The sequence below is a fragment of the Vidua chalybeata genome, chromosome 12, assembly GCF_026979565.1.
Source record: "Vidua chalybeata isolate OUT-0048 chromosome 12, bVidCha1 merged haplotype, whole genome shotgun sequence".
Lineage (NCBI taxonomy): Eukaryota > Metazoa > Chordata > Aves > Passeriformes > Viduidae > Vidua > Vidua chalybeata.
Genome location: NC_071541.1, coordinates 9,381,586 through 9,397,336, shown reverse-complemented (window position 1 = coordinate 9,397,336; position 15,751 = coordinate 9,381,586). Strand labels below are relative to the sequence as shown.

At 63.9% G+C, this 15,751-nt stretch overlaps 5 protein-coding genes across 8 annotated transcripts; 3 read left to right on the top strand and 2 right to left on the bottom strand.

The window, feature by feature from the left end:
* The first annotated feature begins 118 nt into the window (after positions 1 to 118).
* Positions 119 to 1,987, top strand: OGG1 (8-oxoguanine DNA glycosylase). Of its 4 annotated transcripts, XM_053953397.1 has the most exons (7): positions 119 to 324; positions 407 to 687; positions 764 to 943; positions 1,030 to 1,208; positions 1,283 to 1,424; positions 1,517 to 1,566; positions 1,640 to 1,987. In XM_053953397.1, the coding sequence occupies exons 1-7, from the start codon at positions 215 to 217 to the stop codon at positions 1,700 to 1,702; spliced, it is 1,005 nt and encodes a 334-aa protein (XP_053809372.1). In that variant the 5' UTR covers positions 119 to 214; the 3' UTR covers positions 1,703 to 1,987. The 4 variants fall into 4 exon arrangements, with proteins under 4 accessions (XP_053809372.1, XP_053809371.1, XP_053809370.1 ...); XM_053953396.1 differs by having other exon boundaries at positions 1,319 to 1,424; positions 1,517 to 1,987; XM_053953395.1 differs by having other exon boundaries at positions 1,517 to 1,987.
* Positions 1,931 to 5,560, bottom strand: CAMK1 (calcium/calmodulin dependent protein kinase I). The gene is made up of 12 exons (XM_053953400.1): positions 5,491 to 5,560; positions 4,952 to 5,065; positions 4,109 to 4,240; positions 3,808 to 3,882; positions 3,601 to 3,739; positions 3,378 to 3,504; positions 3,208 to 3,283; positions 3,012 to 3,124; positions 2,824 to 2,902; positions 2,639 to 2,726; positions 2,425 to 2,551; positions 1,931 to 2,347 (listed from the first exon to the last, which is right to left on the bottom strand). The coding sequence occupies exons 2-12, from the start codon at positions 5,035 to 5,037 to the stop codon at positions 2,292 to 2,294; spliced, it is 1,098 nt and encodes a 365-aa protein (XP_053809375.1). The 5' UTR covers positions 5,038 to 5,065; positions 5,491 to 5,560; the 3' UTR covers positions 1,931 to 2,291.
* A 447-nt stretch (positions 5,561 to 6,007) lies between these two features.
* TADA3 (transcriptional adaptor 3) lies at positions 6,008 to 8,958 on the bottom strand. The gene is made up of 8 exons (XM_053953394.1): positions 8,436 to 8,958; positions 8,060 to 8,310; positions 7,785 to 7,890; positions 7,490 to 7,631; positions 7,240 to 7,343; positions 7,029 to 7,138; positions 6,711 to 6,896; positions 6,008 to 6,634 (listed from the first exon to the last, which is right to left on the bottom strand). Exons 1-8 carry the CDS (start codon positions 8,640 to 8,642, stop codon positions 6,442 to 6,444), a joined length of 1,299 nt encoding a protein of 432 aa, XP_053809369.1. The 5' UTR covers positions 8,643 to 8,958; the 3' UTR covers positions 6,008 to 6,441.
* A 269-nt stretch (positions 8,959 to 9,227) lies between these two features.
* On the top strand, positions 9,228 to 11,182 carry ARPC4 (actin related protein 2/3 complex subunit 4). Its single transcript, XM_053953401.1, has 6 exons — positions 9,228 to 9,319; positions 9,500 to 9,618; positions 9,948 to 10,059; positions 10,132 to 10,227; positions 10,367 to 10,537; positions 10,967 to 11,182. Exons 1-6 carry the CDS (start codon positions 9,317 to 9,319, stop codon positions 10,970 to 10,972), a joined length of 507 nt encoding a protein of 168 aa, XP_053809376.1. The 5' UTR covers positions 9,228 to 9,316; the 3' UTR covers positions 10,973 to 11,182.
* Positions 11,183 to 11,270: 88 nt separating this feature from the next.
* Positions 11,271 to 15,655, top strand: TTLL3 (tubulin tyrosine ligase like 3). Its single transcript, XM_053953393.1, is given in 12 exon segments — positions 11,271 to 11,956; positions 12,040 to 12,143; positions 12,268 to 12,576; positions 12,697 to 12,825; positions 12,893 to 13,007; positions 13,105 to 13,212; positions 13,440 to 13,608; positions 13,679 to 13,827; positions 13,903 to 14,149; positions 14,228 to 14,663; positions 14,737 to 15,439; positions 15,442 to 15,655. Coding segments are annotated over 12 exon segments (2,898 nt in total). The 5' UTR covers positions 11,271 to 11,730; the 3' UTR covers positions 15,645 to 15,655.
* Positions 15,656 to 15,751: the final 96 nt, after the last annotated feature.

The following is a 15,751-nucleotide window of genomic DNA, read 5'->3' as shown; positions in this document are numbered from 1 at the left end:
CTGCGAGCGGAAGCTGGGGCGGGGAGCGGCGGGCGCTCCGCCCGCGCGGGTTTCTCTGTGGTGGGCAGTGGCGGGGCCGGGGACTCGGGCTGGGGGGCTCTGGGGAGGTGTGGGGCCGGGCCGGGGCTGTGGGGCAGCCGGCGGCGCAGTGCCGGGCGGTGCCTTGATCCCGCCGCCCCCGCGGGTAGCGGCGCGCAGTTGCTCCCCGACCCCCATGAAGCTGCGGGACACCCCTTCCGCCTGCCCGTCCCTGTGGCGCTGGTTGCCGTGCCCGCCGGCCGAGCTGCGCCTGGACCTGGTGCTGTCCTCGGGACAGAGCTTCCGGTGAGCCAGCCCGGGGGTCTCGGGTGTCCCCCGACCCAGCTCTGCGCGTCCGAGCCGGCCCCGACCCCCCCGTGTGCGGCAGGTGGTGGGAGAGCAGCCCGGGGGCGTGGACGGGTGTGCTCGGGGGCCGCGTCTGGACACTACGGCAGGACGGGGATCGGCTCTGGTACACGGTGTACGGCGAGGAGGATGAGCACGAGGAGGAGCGGGATGAGTGCCCCGCCAAAGCTGCGAAGCTGAACGCCGCAGAGACGGACCGGATCCTGCGCGACTACTTCCAGCTGGACGTGGGGCTGTCGCCCCTGTACCATGCCTGGGGGGCGGCCGACCCTCTGTTCCGCAAGGTGGCCAATGACTTCCCAGGTGAGGCGGCCCCACGGAGCTACGAAGGATGGCCATAACACCTGCTCGACGTCCCCTCACAGCATCCTGCCTGCAGGGGTGCGGGTGCTGCGGCAGGACCCTGTCGAGTGCCTCTTCTCCTTCATCTGCACCTCCAACAACCACATTTCTCGCATCACTGCCATGATCGAGCGCCTCTGCCAGGCCTTCGGACGCCGGCTCTGCTGCCTCGATTCCCGGCCCTTCCATGCCTTCCCATCCCTCTCGGCGCTCACAGGTCCACCGCTGCCCCGCTGCTACCACTGTCATATTGCCATGGCCTCACCTGCGCCCACTCACGTCCCTCTGCTGTGCCCCTCCCAGGTGCTGATGCCGAGGCCCGGCTGCGGGCGCTGGGCTTTGGGTACCGGGCCAAGTTTGTCAGTGGGAGTGCGCGGGCCGTCGCTGAGGGGCTCGGCTCCGAGGGGCTGTGCCAGCTCCGCACCGCGCCCTACGCCGAGGCCAGGAGGGTGCTGTGCGCCCTGCCTGGTGTAGGTGCCAAGGTGGGTGCCAGGACGGGGGTGGGACAGGGAGCAGAGACCAGCACTGGGGGCTGACTGGGTGCTGCTGGTGGCAGGTGGCCGACTGCGTCTGCCTGTTGTCCCTGGACAAGGCGGAGGCGGTGCCTGTGGACACCCACGTCTGGCACATCGCACGGCAGCGCTATGGCGTGGCGCTGGGCGGCAAGAGCCTCACCCCCCGGGCGTACCAGGAGATCGGTGAGGGCAGGGCTGCATCCTGATGTGGGACCCTCAGGGATGGTGGATGGTGCAAGTGTACCCCCACACTGGTGTTCACCCTCTTTCTGCAGGTGACTTCTTCCGGGGGCTGTGGGGTCCTCGTGCTGGCTGGGCACAGGCAGTGAGTACCCCTCCTTCCTGGCTCCCTTGCCCCCATCCCAAGCCATGCCCACCCCAATATCTCCCCACTCCAGGTCCTGTTCTGTGCCGACCTCCGCAAGGGCCAGAAGCCAGCTGGCAACCAGCATCAGGCCTGAGAGAGCTGAGGCTGGGACAGCTATGGGGGTGAGCTCCCCTAGGGACACCCCAGGAGGAATAGAGACTTGAGTGGGACACTGCACCTGCTGCCAGCCTGGGATGGAGGCGTGTGGGGCAGCTACCTGTTGCCTGCCCACTGTGTGCATGGGGGAAGCTGCTGCCCTGGGCAGTGAAGCTGGGGGGGTCAGGGCTGTGTCGAGCTCCCTCAGTGCAGAGCTGAGCCAAGCACCTTTGGCCTCTTGCCTTTATTACAAGCAATAAAATAGAAACATCCATTTGGAAAATTGTCATTGAACATGCTGGGGTTGGGGGTGTGGGACAGTGCCAGGCCGGGCGTGGAGGGAGGGAAGGGGTGTGGGAAGGGGCCCAGAACAAAGCCCCAAGCTGGGGGGCTCTGTGGTGTGCTCCTGCCCTGATGCAGAGTTCTGCTTGTGAGGCTGCAGTGGGGGCAGCTCCACATAACAGGACAAGCCAAGCAGGGTGCCTCCACACTATCTCCCCTGCTCCTGCACTGCAGAGCCCCCCACATGCACCCCACATGGCTGGACCCCCCTGGGCTCTCTTGGAGGCAGCTATGTGGGGCCATGCTCAGTCTGGTGGGAGACGCTGAGCTCTGCTTGTGGGTGAGTGCCCACACTCTGACCCTGCAGGGAGGAACAGGGTGAGATCCTGGTGGCAGCCCTGAGGGGTCTGGGATGGGGATAGGAGGTTCGGGGCTCACCATTGCTGGTCCCCCCGACCAACCGTTCGCCGGGGCTCGTGGGAGTTGTCTGCCCAGGGACATCCTGGCTGGTTCCAAGCTGCAGCTTTCTCATGTGTCTCACCACCGCCGTGGCGTTGAAAGCTTGCTAATGACCCCACAGTGTCCGTCAGTTGGTATGGGGTGCCTGAGGGGCTGCTGCACCCCCTAACACCCACCAGCACCCCACACTCACCTTCCACTTGCTCTTTGCAAAATTCTTCTTGATCTGCTCACTCACTGACTGGTGGATGTTCTTGTCCAGGGCTGTGTCCCCGGCAATCCTGGAGCAAGACAGAAGTCAGTCAGGGCACCCCTATCCCATGGCTGCTGTGGGGTGAGTTGGAGAGGGGGGCAGACAGCAATAGGTCTCCCCATTACCAGGGATGCTGCAGTGCTTGCTCACAGGTGAATCGCTTGCCAGGGTCCTTCTCCATCAGGTGCTGGATAAAGTCCTTGGCTGGAACAGAGCATGGAGCAGCTCTGAGTGCCTGTGTCCACCGTTCTTCTGGATACTGTGAAGCTGCGCCAGGCTCACAGGCCCCACTGCCCTGGTGGTCCCAGCTCACCTGAGTCCGAGATATCATCCCAGTACGGTGAGTCAAACTCGTACTCGGCCTGCAGGATCTGCTCGAAGAGCTTGGCATCATTCTCATCATAGAAAGGAGGGTAACCACAGAGCCTAGTGGGGCAGCGGGGAGGGGACTGCTAGTCCCAGGCAGCCCCAAGGTGCCAGGCCCCCAGGAGGGGAAGAGGGATACATACAGGATGTAGGCGATGACTCCGATGGACCAGCAATCCACTGCTTTGCTGTAGGGCTTCTGTGCTAGCACCTCAGGGGCTGGGGGGGATGGCAGCGGTGAGGGGGGACCCCAACCTGTGGGGGGATCCCAACCCCACACCTAGGGTGGTGGCAGCCCATGGCAGGCGCTCACCCACATAGCCAGGGGTGCCGCAGGCTGTGGACATGACACTGCCACAGCCCTCGATCTTTGACAGCCCGAAGTCACTGATCATGATCTTGGAGTCCTCATCCATGCTGTAATAGAGCAGGTTCTCGGGCTGCGAGGAGAGGAGGGTAGTGGGAGGGGTGACACTGGGGTCTCCTCCTGCCTGGTGACATGACAGTGCTGTGTGTGTCCCCGCTCAATTGCTCACCTTCAGGTCACGGTGGACGATACCCATGTCATGCAGGTATTTGACGGCATCGAGGATCTGCCGGATCAGGGCGCTGGCGTCCCGCTCAGTGTAGAAGCCCTTCTCCACGATGCGGTCAAAGAGTTCCCCCCCCGAGACCCTGCAGGGATGGGCAGCACCTGTCAGCACGGCCCCCCCGCCCCTCTGGAGCCCCACAACGTCACTCACAGCTGCATGATGAGGTAGAGGTGGGTGCCACTCTCGTAGATGTCATCCAAGGCCACGATATTGGGGTGCTTGATTCTGCAGGGGGAGGCACAAGGGGGTGAGAAGGGCACCAGGCTGCCCCCACCCCAGCCCCCAGGGGACAGGGAGCAGCCAGGCTCCGTGCCGCAGGTCATCACGCGCCGCTGGCTATTTTGGGCACTGGCAATAACATGCAGCAATGAGTGATGGCAGTGGGGGGCTGTGCCGGGGTTGGGGGGAGCACAGAGTGAAACCCCCACCCTGGTGCTGGGACGGCCCCTACTTGTGGAGGACAGCTATCTCGTTCTCAATGCTGGTCTCCTTTCCCTCCAGAGCCTTCTTGGCGATGCACTTGATAGCCACAAGCTTCCGCGTCGCCTTCTCCTCCGCCAGGACCACCTCGGAGAAGGCCCCCCTGGGGGGGTGAGGGATGAGCAGGGCACGGGGGCCACCAGCCAGAGCTGCCGATGCCGCCATGCCATGATTGTCATGGTGACAGGCAGAAAGTCCAGCTATTTATAGGAGAAAAGCAAGCAGGAGCGGCTGGCTGGGATGGCCGGACGTGGACCCTGGCAGCGACAGGATGCCTGGAACCCTCCACCCTCCCAGTGTGCCTGCACCATCCCCATATCAGGCAGGGTAAGGCTGTGGTGCTGCCGAGGTCGAGCTGTGCTGGGGCTGAGCTTCCACGTGCGTTGCAGTAGCCCTCTGCTGTGCCATCCTGTAGCATCCAGGGCCACCCAGGAGCCAGCCAGAGCTGTTGGCAGTGCCCAGGTGGGGAACAGACAGGAGGGACAGGCAGCGTGTTCACGCTGTGCTGGGCCCTAATCCCTGACATAATTAACCTGCTAATCCAGCCTAAGAGCCTTACCATGCAGTGGGCACCGCCAGGAACACCTCTGCCAGCCAGGGGACCACCTTCAGGTACCCTCAGCACAGCCCAGGAACCAGCCAGCGCCAGAGGGAGGTGGCATCTGTGCCCCACAGCATGTCCCCTCATATGCAAGTCCTACCTTGGGCCAGGATTTGAGCTATTTCTACATGGATAGTTGTGCAAAGCCTGAGGGGCCAGACCCATCCCTACGAGTGGGCTGTCACTAGTGTGTCACCCCAGTCTGCAACTCACGTGCCCAGGACATCTCGGAAATCGTAGATCCGCTGAATATCCTCGATCCTCTTCTTCCAGCTGGGCCCATCCTGCCCCAGCGGCATGGTGCCCTGCAGGGCCACCCACTCCCACCTGTGACACGAGTGGGGACAAGCTGTCAGCGTGCTGGGATGGCATGGGGACACGGGGATGACAGGGTGCTACGGCGAGGTGGTTGTCATCGTGGGGTGATGGGAACAAGCTGTGTCGACGCAGGAGTTCTGGCGTAGATTGCCCCAGTGGGGAAACATGCTGGGACCCTCCCGATGCCCGCCCATGGGGCGGGTGCGGGGCGGGCAGGCAGAAGGAGGGCTCCAGACACGCGCGTAGGCGCACGGGGGGGTCCCCACCGCCATTCCCCACGCCCGCCAGCTGGCACAGCGGCGCCGGGCGGGACACGCGTGGGAGCAGAGCTGCGTGGCGCGGGTGACGCGCAGCTCCACCGCCGCTACTCAGTGTCACGCGTGGGAACGACCTCCCTGCGTGGGCGCGCCGCCCCCGCCCCGGCCCGCCCTTACCGACGGCCCCGGCCCCGGGCCCCGCGGCGGAGCAGCGGCGACTCCTCCCGGCGCGGCGCCGCCGGACAGCGCTGACGTCACGGTGAGGGGCGGGCAAGCGCGCGGCCGCTGCCAATGGGAGGGGGTGGCTCGGCCGCGGTGGGAAGGAGCGGGGACACGCGTGACCGCGGGCGCGCGTGGACACGCGGGAAAAGCGCGGGGACGGCGACAAGCGCGGCGCGGCATCACCCACACTCCACCCCCCCCCCCACCCCGTGCATCTGTTGTGGGGATGCGAGGGCATTCCTTGGGTAGACACGAGTGGGGTTCCAGGACAGACCCAGCCCCGCCACTCCTCGCCCCCCTCCCCAGACCGAGCCCAGCACCAGCAGGACCCACCCCTATAGCCGGGTAGGGCTGTCCCCCAATGTCACCACACCGTCACCTGCACACGGCTGCCTTTATTGCCAGTGCTCGCGGCAATAGAAACCACCGGTACATGGAGAGCTCGGCCACCCACCCACCAGACCCCCCCACCCCTCCAGCCGCTTCCCCTCCCCACTCCCCCCAGTCCACCCGTGGGGCTGGGATCTCCCCCTGCCCCGCATCACAGAGAGGGACAGGGGACCGTGGGAATCGCACCATCACAGCCACCACATCTGGCCCCTGCAGTGACCTGGCAGGTGTCACCCGAGTAACAGGGGAGTGCAGGGGGGACATGAGAGTGGAAGCCACCAGCTGGGGTGGGGGTGTTCAAGGGAGGGACCTCGGCAACTCCACGGGGTGCCCAGCTTGGGTCAGTGACAGCCCTGTACAGGGAGGGGACAGCAGCTGGGCTCCTTCATCCGAGTAGGGAGGCTGACCAGACTCAGGGCACGGAGGCTGTGCCAGTTCCATCCCATGGTGGCAGGGCTCAGGCAGGGCAGCCCCCTGCGGGTGAGGTCCACAGAATGGGGGGATCCTTGGTCCCTGCTACCCATCCAGCAGCTTGAGGATGCTCTCCCGCTCCTTCAGGGTCTTCCAGGCCTGGTCCTTCTCCTTTTTGGTGGGCGTGCGCTTCTTCTGCCGGGCAGCCATGATCTTGCGGAATGCATCCATCACCTCGTTGTCGGCCATGCGGACGCGCTGCCGCAGCTCCTGCCGGTGCAGTTCCTCCTTGGCCAGCCTGGGGGGCACAGGGGGGCGTCAGGCCCTGCCAGGCAGCCCCCTGCCTGCACCCATCCCAGCCCGCTCGCTCTCACCGCAGCAGCTCGTGCTTCTTGGTGCGGTTGTGTGCGCTGAGCGCCTTCAGCTCTGCCTGCCTCTTGCGTAACTCAGCCAGCACCTCGTCCTCCGAGTCCTCAGCCGGACGGTCCTCCGACTCCAGCAGGCCCTGGGCCACCAGCTCCTCCTTGATCCGCCCCTCTAGTGACTTGGTGTGGGGGACACTGCCAGGGTGAGAGTGGCTGCTGCCCACCACACGCCCTTTTCTCCCCGTGACTCACAGCGGCAGGGAGCCAGCAGCGTGCTCGGTGCACCCAGGGGCAGTGCTGAGCTCTGGGCCCGCCTCAGCTGCTCACCTGAAGGGCTTGTTCTGGCTGCGGGGAGATGTGCCAGCACCGTCAGCTCCCGAGTCCTTGCCAGTGATCTCAGGGATGGGGGAGTCCTCAACAGGAGAGATGATGTTCTCCTAGCAAAGGGAGCACGAGGGAAGGGTTGCAGTGCTGGGTTTTGGCAGCAGTGCCCTACAGTGCCAGGCCACCATGGCATAGTGCCATTGGAGCCCCTCACCTCCACAAGGGCCTGCAGGAGACGCTGTGTCAGAGGACCAAAGGGACATCCATCCTCTGGCTGCTCGTGCTGGGCTTCTGATTTCTTCAGGAGGGCATCAACATCTGGGAAGAAGTGGGAGAGGGGAAAAAGCAACCCCAAAGGCACAGACATGAGCAGTGGGGCAGGGCTACCTCAGCCTTTCTTGGGCTTGGCTCCATTGGGCACAAGCCCTCCCAGCCCCCCTGGGCAAAGGGTGGGATTGGGGCACCTTTAGTGTCCAGCTCAGTCAGTGGCCCCAGGACACCTTTCTTCTTGTCGGCAGCAGCTGCTGCCCGGGCTCCGTCCTTCTGCTCCTCCAGCAGGTCCTCTTGTGCCCAACGCTGGGAGTAATGCTTCCCCAGCGGTGGAATCTGCAAGAGCAAGGCTCAGCACAGCTCCTGGAGCCTCTGCCTTGCCTCCCACCTCACCAGTGCCACAGCAGCATCCCAGGCAGGAACAGTCACTGTGAGGTGCCAGAGGGGATGGGGAGAGAGGGCAGAGGAAGGGGCTTAGGAGCTTTTCACCTTGTAATGCTCAGCCTCGTCCTCCGGCGGCTTGAGCAGCTCCTCCAGGACTCTGACCTCCTCGTTGGTGAGATCGGCACAGTACGGCTCCACTGATGCCCAGAACCTGCAAGAATGGATGAACTGTGAGAGGGAGCCGCAGGGGGGCACACAGAAGGTGACACACGTCCCCTTTCCCCCTGTGGCCCCTCTTCTCTCAGGCTAGAGGCAGCCCTTGGGCCATGTGCTCCAAGGAAGGAGAAAGATGATCCCAATGCCTCCCAACACCCACACACCTGTTTGGAGCATCATTTTTGGGGATGCGGGGCACATCAATGGGGTCATCCTGGAACTCATATTCCTGGATCTTGGGCTGCAGGTTCTTAGACTTGGGCCGGCCGGGCCCAGGCCCAGTCCCATGGCCCCCTTTGCCCTCCAGCTTCTGCTTCTTGGGCTTCCCATGTTTTACAGATGTGCCCACATCGTGGTCCTTGCTCAGCTTCAGGAACCGCCGGTCGCCCTTCTTATCCTGCCAGTCCGTCAGGATCTGGAAGAGAGTGGTGTCCCATGAGATGCTGTGCCCGGCGCTGGGCAGGGGCAGACCAGAGGCAGCCCCTTGGTGGGACGGAGCCGGACAGAGAGTCTGTCCCTGACCCAGCGCGGCCCCAGCACCTGTGTCTCAGCCTCCAGGACGCGAAGGCGGCGGCTGGCAGAGGACAGCAGCGTCTCCAGCTCCAGCTGCAGTGTGTCCAGCTCCTCGATGCCGATGCCATCGTCCTCCGAGCGGGCCAGCACGGCCGTGTAGCGGGGGCACACTTTCACGTGGTCCACCGACTTGAAGTCATGGAACTGCAGCGGGCAGTCCTTCAGCTCGCTCATGGCGGTGGTGGGGACCGAGCACCGAGCGGGCTCTGGGGGACCGACGGGAACACGGGGGAGCCGGGGACGGGGAAGCCGGCAGGGAATGGAGTGGAGTGAGGGGCTACGGAGGGTCGGGGGGCATCGAGACTCCGTGGAAGCCGGGGTAGGGGATCACCGGGGCGCCGAGAGGAACGTGGGGAGAATCACCAGGGCGCTGAGGGAACAAGGCGGGGGGGATCACCGAGGAACCCGGCGGGGGGATCACCGAGGGCAAGCGGACGGGGATCACCGGGGGGCTGCGGGGACGAGGCGGGGGCGGCCCCGGGGCGCAGCGGAGGCCGCGGGGCCGGGTCTGGGCCGGGCGCCCCTTCCGGCCCCGCGGGCGCCCCGCCCCGCGCCGCCCATTGGCCGCGCCGCGCCCCGCGCCGCCGCTCATTGGCCCAGCCCGCCCTCCATCTCCCTTCCCTAATATGGAAGCGCTGACAGGCCCGTACCAATCGCGGCACGGCGCGGGGGGGAGCCGCGCGAAGTCTCGCCGCCGCCACCCGGCTCCGTGCCGCGGGGGGGCCAGGCCGCAGGGCGGGATCCTCCCGCCGCCCCCCCCTCCCTCCCGCCGCAGTGGGAGGTGCCGCGCATCCCGGAAGAGGTGATCAGCCACTTCCGCCTGGCCGGACCGGAGCTCCGCTGCCACCATGGTAGGGCGGGGGGCGCCCCGTGAGGGGCGGTGGCAGCGGGGAGGCTGGGGAGGGTCGGAACCGGGGCCGGCAGAGTAAGCGGGGCTGCGGGCTGCTGACCGGGGGGCTGGGGCAGGGGGCGAGACCCGACCCCCGGGCTCCGGTCGGGGGGGGTCTGACGCCGCCGCCGTGTCCCCGCAGACTGCCACGCTGCGCCCGTACCTGAACGCGGTGCGCGCTACGCTGCAGGCCGCGCTGTGCCTGGAGAACTTCTCGTCGCAGGTGGTGGAGCGGCACAACAAGCCCGAGGTGGAAGTCAGGTACGGGGGCGGGAGGGAACACCAAGAGAGCCCTGCGGAGCCCTGGTTGCCCGCCCTGGGGACCGCTGGCCCGTTCCTGCCGTGCGTTGGCCACCCCCAGCCCTTAGGCACACGGCCGGTGCCGGCAGGGAGCCGGGAGGCTGCGGGGAGGAGGAAGGGGATCTAGCTTGGGACCGAGGGAGCGTCTGCCCTGAGGAGGAACATCTTCGGGACACGGAAGCATCCTGTACGAAAGCCCCCACGTCCCCGTGATCCCTGCGGCTCCCCTTCCCTGTTTCCTACAGTAAATGCTTCCTTCTGAGTCACTCCTGCCCTCCCTCTGTTCTCAGGAGCAGCAAAGAGCTGCTGTTGCAGCCGGTGATCATCAGCAGGAACGAGAAGGAGAAGGTTCTCATCGAGGGCTCCATTAACTCAGTGCGCGTCAGCATCGCCGTGAAGCAGGTGAGGGGGGCTTTAGGGGGGGGCTGGCGCCTCAGCCTGTGGGGAAGCCTCACTTCCTTTTTCTCTCTCCAGGCTGATGAGATCGAGAAGATCTTGTGCCACAAATTCATGCGCTTTATGATGATGAGGGCTGAGAACTTCTTTATTCTGCGCAGGAAGCCCGTGGAGGTGAGGTGACAGGGAGGGGACAGAACAACTCCTGGCTCTGCTCCTGCCACTGGGAGGGTGTCCAGTGCAGAACTGGGATGTGAGCTTGCATGGCCAGCAGTTTGGGAGCTAAACCCTAGGGTGCTTCTCTCTCGTGCAGGGTTATGATATCAGCTTCTTGATCACAAACTTCCACACGGAGCAGATGTACAAGCACAAGCTGGTGGACTTTGTCATCCACTTCATGGAGGAGATTGACAAGGAAATCAGTGAGATGAAACTCTCTGTCAATGCGAGGGCCCGCATAGTGGCAGAGGAGTTCCTTAAGAATGTGAGACTCTGAAATGGGAGGAGGGGTCTCTGATTTTGGGAGTGGGGGTTGGGGTCAAAGCCAGTGTGTCCCTTGTGCCCAGAGTCCCTCTGTCCCATTAGTGAGGACAGGGTGACACCCTGCCTAAGGAACCTCTTGGGGACAGGGAGGAAAGGATGCCAAAGGCGCTTGTATGCCCTTTGCTCATGAAGTGCCAGATTTGAGACCCCCAGAGCTTTCTCAGAGGCAGCAGCAGCAGCCTTAGGGAATTAAACCCTTTTGGTGGGTGCTGAGATGGATGTGCAGTGCCTGGGGAGGCAGCAGGAGAAGCTGAGCATGGATCCCTGTGAGCAGTGGCCACCCTCAGCCTCCATCCCAGGTGCCAGGAGGGTGGTGAGGGTTCTCGGAGCGCTGCAAGCAGGGACTGACAGCCATGTGTTTTCTCTCCAGTTTTAGGCCGTGGTGCAGGACCCCGTGGCTCCCCTGTGCTTGTGCCCACCGGGCACTGTGCCTGTGCCTGCTCTCGTTTCTCGAGGACCGCTGGGCGGGGCCGGGCCCTGCCCGCCCCTCTCTGGGCTGGGCGGGAGCAGCCCCCGCTTGCGGCAGCGCGGCCCCGGCCGCTGCCCCTTGTCTCGTCTTGTTTTTTAAACGGTCTTGTTTGCTGTATCCGCCGCCTCCGTCTCCTCCCTCCCGCCGCTGTGGGCCGCACCGGGGGACGGGGGGAGGGCATCGTGGCCTTGGGGGACAGAACATGGAATGGGAGCAGGACATGGAACTGGAGGGGCACAGTGCGGCAACAGCAAACAGTGGGGTCAGCCCTGATGGTGTGTGAGGGGCCGTGGGGTGTGTCAGGAGAGTATGAATGGACTTGAAGTCGGCCTGGGAACAGCAAGGGGCTTGGCTTGTGGGGCACAAAAGGATTTTGGGCAGGGTGCGAGGTTTGAGTGGGGGATGGCTGGCCATGGGCATAGGGGGCTGTTTGTGTCCCCCCTTCTGTGCAGTGGAGCCATCGTGGTGGCTGGAGCTGGGGCTGTGACATCACAGTGGTGCTGGGGTTGGGGGAGCCACATCCTGCATTCTGATATCAGTGGTACTGGGGTTAGAGGCCATGTCCTGTGCTGGACTCCGACTTAAGTCCCCAGCAGGACAGGGGAATAGGCCAACCTGCTTGGCACAGAGGAGGAAGAGCCACCCACAGCTCTCCTCGGGCTACCATGGGACAATGTGACACAGAGAGCGGCACTGCAGGCACACAGACCCCCAGACGGAGACAGCACTTGAGCAGGGTACGCTTCAGCCACCTCCCGGCCCAGGAGGCTGGGGACAAGGGCACAGTGGGGCATCCTGGGACTGTGCAGTGCAGCTGGGACACTGGCACAAGACTCAGCAAGTCGGAGACTACCCTTTCAAAGGCCCGAAGGTCAGGTCAGAGGCAGGCAGGTCAGTGCTTCCTACCTCTCCATGCCTGCCCTGTGGGACTGGGGACATGGGGACAGTGGGCTCAGACAGGGCTGTCCTCATAGGGCATTCAAGAGCCACCACCACCAGCCACCAGGTTGGCTGCCAGCGCTTGCTAAACCTTGAGCAGCTCAAGAAGGCCAAGCTGCATGTGGAGATGGCCATTAAGGTGAGGGACCTGATTTCACACCCCTCAAATGCCACCTGCTTGCATTTACTGCATTTCTGGCTCAGGAGAGCTGAGCCAGAGGAACCAGGACTGGGGCTGGTTGAGCCCACTGGTCTCTGCACAGGAGAAGAAGATCTTCACGGTACAGGGCCCCTACCCCATCATCCGCCGCCTGCTGCGAGCCCGGGGCTGGGTGGAGAGGAAGCTCCCCCGCATGGGCAGACAGCTGGAGCAGCATTGTGGAGACCAAAACAAGCAGCAGCTGCAGACAGGACCAAGTAATGGTGGTGGTAGGCAGAGGGAGGTACTGCTGAACCCACGTGGTGGGGCACAGCCTTTTCTGGGGACCACAGACCCCCTGCTCTACCCATGGCTACCTGCTGAGGAGGAAGAGCAGTGTGATGAGGACCCCGACGGCATCCATGACCTCATGGTTAGAGGAGAGGGCTGGGGCTGAGCTCTGCCACTGCCTCAGGCGTGGGCACAGCCTTGGACAGGGGATGAGGGTGGGATGGGGGCTCTGTGTCCCACCCTGGCTTCCTCCCTCTGCCAGTCCTACCTGGCGCGGGACCAGTTGCCGAACTTCATCTGGACCAACTTCCTTGAGGCCGTTGATTGTCAGCTGCTGCAGGAGGACAGCGTGGTGAACCACCATGCCCGGGTGGATGCGTTCACCACCAAGGTGGGAGGCTGGAGCCCTTGGGGAGGGGGATGAGGTCCAGTAGAGTCTGACAATTTCCTCTAAACAGGAGGGGCTGTGCCTCAGCCTACAAAACCTTCCGTGGATTGAGCAAGCTGACCCCAACACCTTCTTCCCCCGGTGCTACCGGCTGGGGACCATGGATGATCGAGAAGCTTTCATTGGTGAGCTGAAGGCTGTTGCCCTCCCGTCCATCCTTGCGCTCCCACTGCTCCAATGTCCTGTGCAGGACTGGCTGGGGATGATGCCTCCTTCTTGCAGAGGATTTCCGCCTGACAGCAGCACGCAGCCTGCTCAAACTGGCCCTGGAGGAGGCTGGGGACAGGACAGTGAGGACTGAGCAGGTCCCAAATTTTGCCAAGGGGGCAGGTGAGTACATGGAGCTGGGCCTGAGGATGATGGCAGAGAGTACAGCTAGGGAAAAGTGATGGCTGAGCTTGGAGGCACAGCCTCTGCTCACGGCTGTGGCCTGGGATCTCCCAATCCCTCCTACTAGCCCAGCTTATGGGTGCTCTGCTCCCAACCCCATCCCCCACAGGGAGGCTCTGGCCAAGGCTGGCATAGGAGTCACATCTCTCACCCCAAGCATTCCACAGCACGGCCAGGCTCCCCCCTGTACCCTGAGCTGGTGGAGGAAGCCCTGGAGGTCTGTAAGCAGCACCTGGACGTTCTGCAGCACCAGGACATTGACAGGAGCACCCCGTCCCCCTGCAGGACATGTATCGACTGGGACCGCTTCCTGCAGCAGTACTACCGTGTGGCACAGTGAGTGCTGAGTAGGATGGGGGGGGGCACCATGGCAGGGCTGCTGCTGAGCACCCCTTCCCCTCCACAGTGAGGGAGCAGGGCTGGTGCTGACCAGACAGCAGCGGAAGCAGTGCCAGAACCTGCTGCAGAGCCTGGCAGAGAAGCTGCCCCAGCTTGACATGGAGGGCAAGCTCAACGTCTGGATCCTCAAGCCTGGTGCTGAATCCCAAGGCAGGGGTAAGGCTGGGGGAAGCAGGGAGCACACAGAAGCTCCCTGTTTAGGAGGGGTCCCACTATGACTATGTTTCCCAGGCATCATCTGCATGATGCGGCTGGAGGAGATGCTGCAGCTGGCATGGAGCTGCACAGCACCCTCGGTGCAGGTGGGCAGATGGGTGGTGCAGAAGTACGTGGAGCGGCTGCTGACCATTTTCGGCACCAAATTCGACATCCGGCAATGGTTTGTTGTGACTGACTGGAAGCCACTGACCGTCTGGTTCTACCGAGACTGCTACCTGCGCTTCTGCTCCCGGCCCTTCTCCCTGCATCACCTGGAGCGGTGAGTGCCCCTCACCCCGGCTCCCCACACCCCAGCACCCTGGCACGCCCTGACCCAGCCCCACTCTCCCTGCCCCAGTGCCAGGCACCTCTGCAACGTCTCTGTCCAGAAGTGGTACAAGACGTCGCCAGATCAGGACCCCCGTGTGCCCCCGGACAAGATCTGGTCAAATGAGCAGTTCCAGGAATACCTGGCACAGCTGGGGCAGGCGGATGCTTGGCACCAGGTGCTGGTGCCCGGCATGAAGGCAGCGATCCTGAACACTCTGCGCAGTGCCCGGGACCGGGTGCGCTTCCGCAAGGGCAACTTCGAGCTCTACGGGGCCGACTTTCTTGTTGGGGAGGACTGCCAGCCCTGGCTGCTGGAGATCAACTCCTGCCCCACCATGAGCCCCTCCTCGGCAGTGACCCGACGGCTCTGTGCCAACGTCCAGCGGGACACGCTGTGCCTTGTGCTCGACCGCAAGGACAACCCCACCTGTTCCATTGGAGCGTTTGAGCTCATCTACAAGGAGGTAGGCTGGGGGGATGGGGGTCACACACCCCCCAGACACCCTGAGCCCCCCACTACCTGCTGTCTCCCTGCAGGCAGCTGTACCCAAGCCTCTGTCAGCACGCGTGAAGCTGATGGTCAAAGGCTGTTCCCTGAAGAACCTCCAGTCACCACAGCAGCAAGCCCAGGACAAGCCCCCCACCACTGTGGCCAGTACTCCCCACCACCCTGTGTCCCCAGGGGCCAGAGCCACCCATGTATCCAAGCGAGCACAGCATCAATTCCCCACCACTGTGCCCAGTGCCCCCAAGCTCCCTGTGTCCCCAGGGGCCAGAGCCACCCATGTATCCAAGCGAGCACAGCATCAATTCCCCATCACTGTGCCTCATGCCGCCAAGCTCCCCCTGTCCCCAGGGGGCAGAACCACCCAGGTGCCCCAGAGAGCACAGCATCGATCTCCTACCATGGTGCCCAGTGCCTCCAAGTCTTCTGTGTCCTCAGGGGGCAGAACGACGGAGGTGACCCAGCCCAGAACAGCAACAGAGAAGCTGTCTCCTCTGGGGCAACAGAGCCACTGCTCTTCCACCAGCTCTGACCCCCCAGCACCACCAAAGCCTTGGGCTTCCTCTGCTGGGAGCAAGGGGCTGCCAGAGCTTGGTCACCTGCCTAGGCAGCCCCAGGCTGCACAGCCCCAGAACAATGGCTGTCCCCTGTACTGGGTGCCAGTGCCACCACCCCAGAGAACCCCCAGCAACCCCTGGCTAACCCAGGGTTCTGCACGCACCTTCCGTCCTGCCAAGCTCCTGCAACGACCCTGTGCCTGGAGCAGAAGCACACAGTAGCTCCCAATGGGCTGCAGAAAACTTGGGACACTGAGACACCCCCAGAAGTGGACAGCACCCTGCCTGCCCTTGCTGAGCCAACACTGGCTGCCTCTCATCCTAAAGAGCTCCCACTGCTGTGTCGTGGTACCCACCTCCTCCCTCCCTCCCCTTTAAAATAATTCTATGATAAGGAGTCTGTCTCGGACCTTCTGTGTGTGAGTTGTGGGGAGGGCTAGGACTGCCCCTGGGATGGGGCTGTGGGTGGGAACTGGGGCTGCCAGGGCAG

Bases quoted from the DNA above. Each gene is read 5' to 3' on its own strand.
- OGG1 (XM_053953395.1), top strand. From the start codon at position 215: ATGAAGCTGCGGGACACCCCTTCCGCCTGCCCGTCCCTGTGGCGCTGG. The intron at 325-406 runs GTGAGCCAGCCC...CGTGTGCGGCAG, and splicing joins TCCTCGGGACAGAGCTTCCG to GTGGTGGGAGAGCAGCCCGG. The intron at 1,425-1,516 runs GTGAGGGCAGGG...CTCTTTCTGCAG, and splicing joins CCGGGCGTACCAGGAGATCG to GTGACTTCTTCCGGGGGCTG.
- TADA3 (XM_053953394.1), bottom strand. From the start codon at position 8,642: ATGAGCGAGCTGAAGGACTGCCCGCTGCAGTTCCATGACTTCAAGTCG. The intron at 8,311-8,435 runs GTGCTGGGGCCG...ACTCTCTTCCAG, and splicing joins TCCTGGAGGCTGAGACACAG to ATCCTGACGGACTGGCAGGA. The intron at 6,635-6,710 runs GTGAGAGCGAGC...TGTGCCCCCCAG, and splicing joins AAGAAGCACGAGCTGCTGCG to GCTGGCCAAGGAGGAACTGC.
- ARPC4 (XM_053953401.1), top strand. The intron at 10,060-10,131 runs GTGAGGGGGGCT...TTCTCTCTCCAG, and splicing joins TCAGCATCGCCGTGAAGCAG to GCTGATGAGATCGAGAAGAT. The intron at 10,228-10,366 runs GTGAGGTGACAG...TCTCTCGTGCAG, and splicing joins TGCGCAGGAAGCCCGTGGAG to GGTTATGATATCAGCTTCTT.
- CAMK1 (XM_053953400.1), bottom strand. From the start codon at position 5,037: ATGCCGCTGGGGCAGGATGGGCCCAGCTGGAAGAAGAGGATCGAGGAT. The intron at 3,125-3,207 runs GTATGTATCCCT...CTGCCCCACTAG, and splicing joins GGAGTCATCGCCTACATCCT to GCTCTGTGGTTACCCTCCTT. The intron at 2,348-2,424 runs GTGAGCCCCGAA...TCCTCCCTGCAG, and splicing joins GGTCGGGGGGACCAGCAATG to GGTCAGAGTGTGGGCACTCA.